This window comes from Cibotium barometz, chromosome 49, assembly GCF_041138505.1.
Source record: "Cibotium barometz isolate CiBa-2024 chromosome 49, ASM4113850v1, whole genome shotgun sequence".
NCBI lineage: Eukaryota > Viridiplantae > Streptophyta > Polypodiopsida > Cyatheales > Cibotiaceae > Cibotium > Cibotium barometz.
This window is the reverse complement of record NC_141094.1, coordinates 7893560-7901400: the sequence shown is the minus strand read 5'-3', so window position 1 is coordinate 7901400 and position 7841 is coordinate 7893560. Positions and strand designations below refer to the sequence as shown.

General features: G+C 39.5%; 1 protein-coding gene across 1 annotated transcript; it reads left to right on the top strand.

The window, feature by feature from the left end:
• Positions 1-1552: 1552 nt before the first annotated feature.
• Positions 1553-2168, top strand: LOC147610250 (uncharacterized). The gene is made up of 2 exons (XM_086786246.1): positions 1553-1630; positions 1830-2168. The coding sequence occupies exons 1-2, from the start codon at positions 1553-1555 to the stop codon at positions 2166-2168; spliced, it is 417 nt and encodes a 138-aa protein (XP_086642372.1).
• Positions 2169-7841: the final 5673 nt, after the last annotated feature.

Genomic DNA, 7841 nt, shown 5'->3' with positions numbered 1-7841 from the left:
TCTTTCTTAATCAAATCATGCTTTCATTTCCAATTCTTAAGTACAACTATCGAGCATATATTTTAATTTTCTTGTGGGAAGTTGACAAAGCACCGTTACTTGGCACATATGTGATTTAGTTTATACAAGCAACATCCCTTGTCTAATAGGCATGTTGTGCAACAATAGATATATTTATATTTTAGAATTCAAGCTTAGATGAATAAATCATTGAATAGTCTTACATTTGAATTTCTTTTCATTGGTTGGTTGCATTAATTATTTAACATTGATAGTAACTCCACTCTTTGTTGCTTAAATTATGGCAATGTCATACGTCATTCGACCCCTACCAAGATCCCTAGCATAGTAAATAGGAAGTTGATTGCCTCTGTGGGATTGTGAATCACAAAGTAGAATATTAAATGGTTGGGTGATGAAGGGGGCCCGAACAATGTAAACACAAACCCATGGTTCCTTGCTACTATATAATAAACCTATCTAGTAATAGTTCAATATTTTACACTGTAATAGTTCATGGCATAGACAATGGAGTTACCAACACATAATAAATGGGGCATTGGGACAAAAATGAAGTTTCGTTAAGTTTTTTAATTTTGTTTAAATGTCATGTTCATGCAAATGTTGACACAATTCTTTAAGGCTTCCTGTCTAAAATTCAAATCCATAGTATAATTTTGAAGTATGTACATGCCATATGTGACTTACCTACCTGCGTTACTTGTCAGATCTTTACTACACTGCCCCTCTTCATGAATCAACTTATTAGTAGCATACTCAATTTGAAATAAGTGCTTCATGCTTTTGTGACATTGTTATAGGTACACCTCTCCAAGGAATCCACAACCCTTTGCGTCACTATTGTGACATTGTGATTTGTGACATTTGCTCACGGTCTTTGCTCTCGATGGCATGACTCTTGGCATTCCATTGGCTACTCTTTTGAAGTGAATTGGATGCTTGTGTTCCTCATGCATGATTCTTGATTCTTGGATGCTCTTTCCTTTGATGCTTGTGTGGATGCCATGTCATATACTATGGCCATCTCATGCACTTGTGCTTTAGGCATGCATAAGATAATGCTATGTGCATCAATACTTAGTGTGTGTGTATACATACATGTGTGCTTGTATGCTCACTTGCATTTGTATTATCCCTTCCCGAATGAAATTCTCCATTTTTTATACTCTATATAACTGCTGGTAATTTGGATAAACAAATCTTATCGTGCCGAACTTGAACATATTAGTGCTGCTTACGCGGCGACATTTGCTCCTTCTACCTTCAATTTCGAACTATCATGAGGGTTACACAATGCGGTGCATGCCCGCCATCGTGAAGCCCAAAAAGACACACAAGTTTTGGGCTTCCACATGAAGAGTTGGATGTTGACGTCCCTTCGTGGGTCGGTCGGGTCGCGAGACGGGCAGAAAAAGTATAAATACGCAAGAGCAAGAGCAAGAGAGCGATTGAGAGCCTTAGCGCTAGCTCTGTGGTTGTGTGCAATTGAGAGCCTTAGCTATTCTGTGTTATACTCATAAGTCAGGCCAGGATGCAGAAGAATATGGCGGTGAAGGTGCTGCTCCTACTCGTGGCGGCTCGTGGCGGTGGTTCACCTGCAGAGCGTGGCGTTTGCCGACAGAGAGGTAAGTTCACGAGAGAGAGAGAGAGAGAGAGAGAGAGAGAGAGAGAGAGAGAGGTGTGCCGATGTGCGTTTAGTATGGATGCCGACGTGCGTTTGCGTTTGGAAAGAGAGAGAGAGAGAGAGAGAGAGAGAGAGGTGTGGATGTCGATATTGTGCTCTGTGTACTGTGCAGTGTGTGTTTCAGGGAGGAAACTTCAGCCTCTCCTGCAAGGACATCCAGCTGCTAGACGACAGCGGGCCGCACCTGGAGGCCACCTGCGGCGACCCGCCCAACACATCGCAACTGTACCTGAACGAGAAGATCATCAACGACAACGGCGTGCTACGCTGCAAGGAATGCTTCGGCTTCCTCGACATCGCCACCGCCAACTGCGAGTTCTCGCACTCCTGCCACGACATCCTCCTCAACGGCACCGTTCTCTCCGCCACCTGCGCCAACGGAAACCACCAGCCCGTCCATTCCTCCGTCGACCTCAACGACTGCGTCATGAACAACCACAGCGAGCTCGACTGGGTCTGCTGACCATATTGAGCCGAGTCCCCCACTTTTTGTTAGTAGAGAGTTAGACGGGCGTTTTTTTGAGAATTTTCCTAATCTGAAACTCACAGATTATTTGCAAGCTCGCCTCTCTCTCTCTCTCTCTCTCTCTTTTCAAGGTCTCCTCATTGTATGCTTCATGCCCCTTGTTCTCTTTGGACTTACTCACTTAAGTACTTTGATGGTTTGGAATTGCTTAGACATGAGGCCGCGTGTAAGCTTCACATCAATTCTCGTGCAGTGACTATCGATGTACGTTGTGCATGTTGCTTCACTCAAATGCAGTCCTTAAAAAGTCACCCGTTTCTTTGTGGCCCAAATAAGTACTGTGATTGTTTGGAATAGCCAAAAACCTCTTGTTTAATCTCGGTTAGTTTATATGGTGATCACATTAAAGGATGACTAAAAGGGGTGGGTCGACAAAGTACAATAAAAGGTATTGTTAAAAAGTCTATCAATTCGCAACAAATACAACTTTAATTCTAGCCATCATGCCATATCATTAATGAAAGACCAGTATAATTTGTGGCCAAATGTTTTAGGCATATGGTGAAGACCCCTTATCAATTTCTATTGTTGTCAAAGAGCATTGTAATAATAGCATCAGGAACTAAGACTTCTTCCTGTCCTTCAATAAGAGGTGGTTCCTCATATATTGGGTGAGAAGGAAGTGTTCCTCGAAAGGGTTTCAAGAGATGAATATGGAAAGAGTTGTGGATATTCCAATTAGATGGCAACTCTAGTGTATAGGCCACATCGTTAATCTTTTCAATAATTTTAAATGGTCCATAGTATCTAGGTGCAAGTTTAACCGCAGGGAGTTTTTCCACACTCTTCAATCGTTTCTTCTCAATTCTCAAAAGTACATAATCACCTTCTTGGAATGAAAAATCTTTACGCTTCCTATTTGCTTGAAATATATACTTCTCTTGAGCTCTTGCAATACAATCACGCACTTCAGATAAAATACAATCAAAGTCTCGAGTATATTGGTCAGCAGCTTCAATCTTATGGGAGAGTCTAGTAGCCGGAATAGGCAAAGCTCTGCCATAGATAATCTCAAATGGTGCTCGACCAATAGCAGAATGAGGAGTATTATTATAAGCAAATTGGAGTAGATGTATGTACTTATCCCATGAACTAGGTTGCTGGGAACATAGGCTCTAAGCATATCCAAGATAGTGCTATTCGTGACTTCAGTCTGTCCATTTGATTCAAGATGAAAAGCCGTAAACTTAGTGCCTAAGTTTGAGAAAAGAGCAATCCAAAAGTGACTACAAAATTTGGAATCTCTATCAGAAACTATCACTTTGGGTAGACCATGATGAACAAAGATTTGCTTGACAAATATGGTCGCAGCTTGCTGAGAAGTCAGTGTCTTTTTACATGGAATGAAATAGGCTTGCTTACTAAACCTGTCCACTATTGTCCAAATCATGTCATGATGACTGGAAGTAGTAGGAAAGCCTGTAATGAAGTCCATAGGCACTTGTTCCCATGGTCGGTTTGGAATGGGCAAAGGCATAAGCAATCCCAAAGCTTTGCCTTTGTAGCTTTTAATTGCTTGACAAATGTTACACTTAGCTACAAATTTTGCTACATCATTTTTCAAATGAGGCCAAAAGAATTCTCGAGAAACTACTTGAAGTGTTGCGGAAACTCCTCTGTCCCATGAATGGTGGTTGGTGCATCTCTTCTAAGACAAGTTGTCTATAGGGTTGAGTAATACATAATCTTTTCTCAAAGAAAAGATAGCCATCATTTTGAGAATAATTTCCTTGAGGTGTCCAATTGTTTTCACGCAATTTGATCCATATCTCAGAAAAATCTGGATCTACTTCATAAGTTGCTTTCATAAGTACAAATGGTTCACTTTCAATAGCGAAACTGTTGTTGATATGTGGTCTTCTACTTAAAGCATCGGCAACAACATTTTCCTTTCCAGGTTGGTATTGAATCATGGGTTGAAAACTTTGTATGAAAGATGCCCATTTGATGTGCCTATCTGAAATAAGGGGTTGCGAAAGCAAATGCCTAATGCTTTGTTGATCGGTCTTGATAACAAATTCTGAACCCATTAGGTAGTGCTTCCAAATCTTCAAGGCATGCACAATTGCTGCTAATTCCTTGTCATATGTACTATAATTTGTTTCAGCAAGCAGGTGTTAGCTTTCGACTTTCATAGGCAGAAGGATGGTTGTCTTGCATAAGCACAGCACCAAAACCTTTGCCACTAGCATCAGTTACTACCACAAAGAATGGTCTTTGAAAGTCAGGTAATGTAAGAACTGGTGCATGAGTTAATGCATCCTTGAGTACTAGAAAAGATTTATCTTGACTTTCGATCCAATGGAAAAATGTAGTTTTCTTGAGAAGTTCCGTCAAAGGATGTGCAATATAAGCGAAATTCTTGACAAACTTCCTATAGTAACTACATAGACCTAGAAAAGATCTAAGGTCATGAATGTCTCGAGGTGTAGGCCAAGAGGCTATACACTCAATCTTCTTAGGATCCACATGGATTCCTTCAGCTGATACTATATGACCTAAGTATTCAATCTCTTTTTGAAAGAAAGAACTCTTTTCAGGATTGACATACAATTCATTTTCTCTCAAAAGGTTAAACACTTGCTCCAAGTGTTGCTCATGCTGCTGTTGACGATTCTCGCTGAAAACAAGAATATCATCAAAGAACACCACAACAAATCTTTGAAACTTTAGGAAAATGCGATTCATCATACGACTGAATGTAGTTGGAGCATTGGTCAAACCAAATGGCATAACCAAAAGCTCATGATAATGGCCAGTCTAGGTTCTAAATGCAGTCTTGAATATGTCTGACTCAGTCATGCGTACTTGATGATAACTAGACTTTAAGTCAATCTTGCTAAAGACCTTTGAACCTCTAAGCTTATCAAGTAAGTCATCTACCCTAGGGATAGGGTATCTGTTCTTGACAGTGATTTTGTTCAATGCTCGGTAGTCAACACACATTCGGAAAGTTCCATTCTTCTTTTTAACAAGAAGGACTGGAGCTCCAAAGGGTGAACTGCTAGGTCTAATAAGGCCTCTTTCTAACAAATCCTCGATTTGTTTTTGGATTTCTTTTTGCTCTAAGTTGTTGACTCTATAAGGAGCTTTACAAGGTGGAGAGTTGTTTGGCAATAAGTCAATACTATGGTCTTCAGGCCTAGACTTAGGTAATCCAGGAGGTAAATCTTCCATAAAACAATCCCTGAATTTGGAGATATAAGGATCAAGTTTTGGACTTTTGGATGTGTTAAACTCAACGCTAAGCTGGTTAACCCAAACCATATAAGTCTTCTCTCTTTTCCTAAGAGCTTGCTTTGCTTGAGTATGACTCAATAAAGGGCTCGTCTCTCCTTTGACTAGACATTGGAGGAAAATATTTTCATTGTCCTTCCTTACACAAATGCTATGTGTATTATAGTCTATAATAGGGTTGTACATATGTCTCCAAGGCATACCCAATATTACATCTACACAACTAAGAAATCCCTTTTTTTTGTTAAGGAATTGATGCTTAAAGTTAAACCTTTCACCTCTTGCATGCAATTATACTTGGTTCGAGTAAATGCAGCTTTAACTCTATAATGTGTAGGTGAAGGTTGAATGTTTAAAGCTCTAATTGCCTTTTCAGAAATAAAGTCATGAGTGCTACCATCGTCATGCAAAACAATAACTTCATGCTCATTAATTTTTCCTTTTATTTTGAGTAGCGAATGAGCTTGAGGCTTACCTTCTGCTTGTGAATAGTCGGGGTCAGAGTTACCCTCTTGCTTGAGCGATTCATCTTGATTGTCGTACCCTTCAAGCATATTGACTCGTGCCGCAGGTGTCGGATTCTTTGCACGATCTGGGCAATTTGGTGCTATATGTCCTTCTTTATGACATCGAAAACATTTGATTGGAGGACCTTTGCCACTGTTGACTTTCTTTGAATTTGATTTGCCTTTTACCATCTCCTTGCCTTTGTCAAATCCTGGCTTATGAAAATTTCTTGAAGCATGAAAAGGTTTAGAAAAAGGTTTAGAGTGGTTACTCTCAAATGACTTGAAAAGGTTTAGAGTGGTTACTCTCAAATGACTTGGCCTCTCTAGGAAAACCATTTTTACGTTCGGAATTTGTTGCCAAAGATATAGCTGTAGAAAGTGAATGAGGTCTAAACATATTCACATCGGCCCTAATTGTAGACTTAAGGCCCGAAATGAATTTCCTCTTTTTTTGGTTCTTCTCATTGACTTTCTCCACGAGCTGTACCTGTAGTAATGTATTCCAAAACTTCTCCACATACTGAGACAAGCTTTCTTTTTCAAGTTGATGCAATGTATCCCATTGATGCCTAGCTTTAGTTTTAAGTTGTGAAGGTAAGAAATGCTTTTTCACTAGCCTTCGAAACCTTTTCCATGAATCCGGTTTGTCACGTCCTTGCTTGATGACGCTCCACCATAAAGCTGCGCTATCCACCATGTGATTAGCCGCACATTTGATCTTGTCCTTCTCGGAAAATTTCTCCCCCGAAAAGTACTCATCCAATTGACTAAGCCATGCCAAAAGGACTTGAGCATCTTTCTTGCCATCATAATTCTGAAATGAAAAAGCTTTACGACTGATTTTAGAATCTTTCTGTGAATTTTGTGCTTGAAGTGTAGCATTGACAGCTCTTTAGATGGTGTCGTCTTCATCATAAGATGGCAAAGAGTCATGCTTACGCCTTCGACTCATGAGCTGTCGCTCCAATTCAATTCGCATCTCACTCTCTTCTACAATTTGTTGTTGTAGAGATTGGAGTTGCTCTTGAATTGAAAGTAAAATAGGAAAATTTGCCATAGTGCTCATGCAAACAATGTAAATAAGTAAAATTGATATTATTTGATGTATGTAAATAAAGCAAATGATTGTACTTATCTCAATTCTCCCGCAATTTGATTTGTGTTGAAACTGAACAAAGACTTTGGTTCAATGGCTGGGTCGAATTCCCTTCGTTTCGCACAAGTCCCGAGCAATTCCGAGTGATTTAGGAGACTTGGGCTAGTCGAAATGCTGAAGAAATAATTTTCTACACCTTGAACACTGCTCAAACAATTTTGAAAACTTGGCCAAACCTCTGTAATAATTTTTTAGATTTTTTCAAAAATTATTCTGGAATTTTTTGGCATTTATTTGTCCCTTTTAAGCCTCTTTGAGCCCTGAAAAATCAATTTTCTGCACCCTCAAAATCTGAAAATTGAAAACCTTGGTTTTCCTGCAAAAATTGTATTTGAATGGTGTGAAACCTTAGGTAGAGAGTTGATGTTGACCTAGGGAATGGAAAGAGTGGAATTTAATTAAGCTTTTAATTTAGCTTAATTAACTATGTTAAGCTCTTTTGTGAGCTCATGACTTGGAAAGCACACGGCGATAATTCCCGCCCGTCAGGCTACATTTTGGCGCATCGCTTTTACTTCTTTTTGATTGATTTACAAAGCTAGTTACTCACAAAACATGTAGACCATCAATTATAGGATTTTTGCAGCTTGAACCTCTTTTGATTCTGAGAGCAGGGCAGGTGAGGTTTTTGGCCATGGGGAATCCATCTGTACAGTCAGATCTGAAATTCATGAAGCTTTGAGAAAAATCACTTTTTGATGAAGAAGA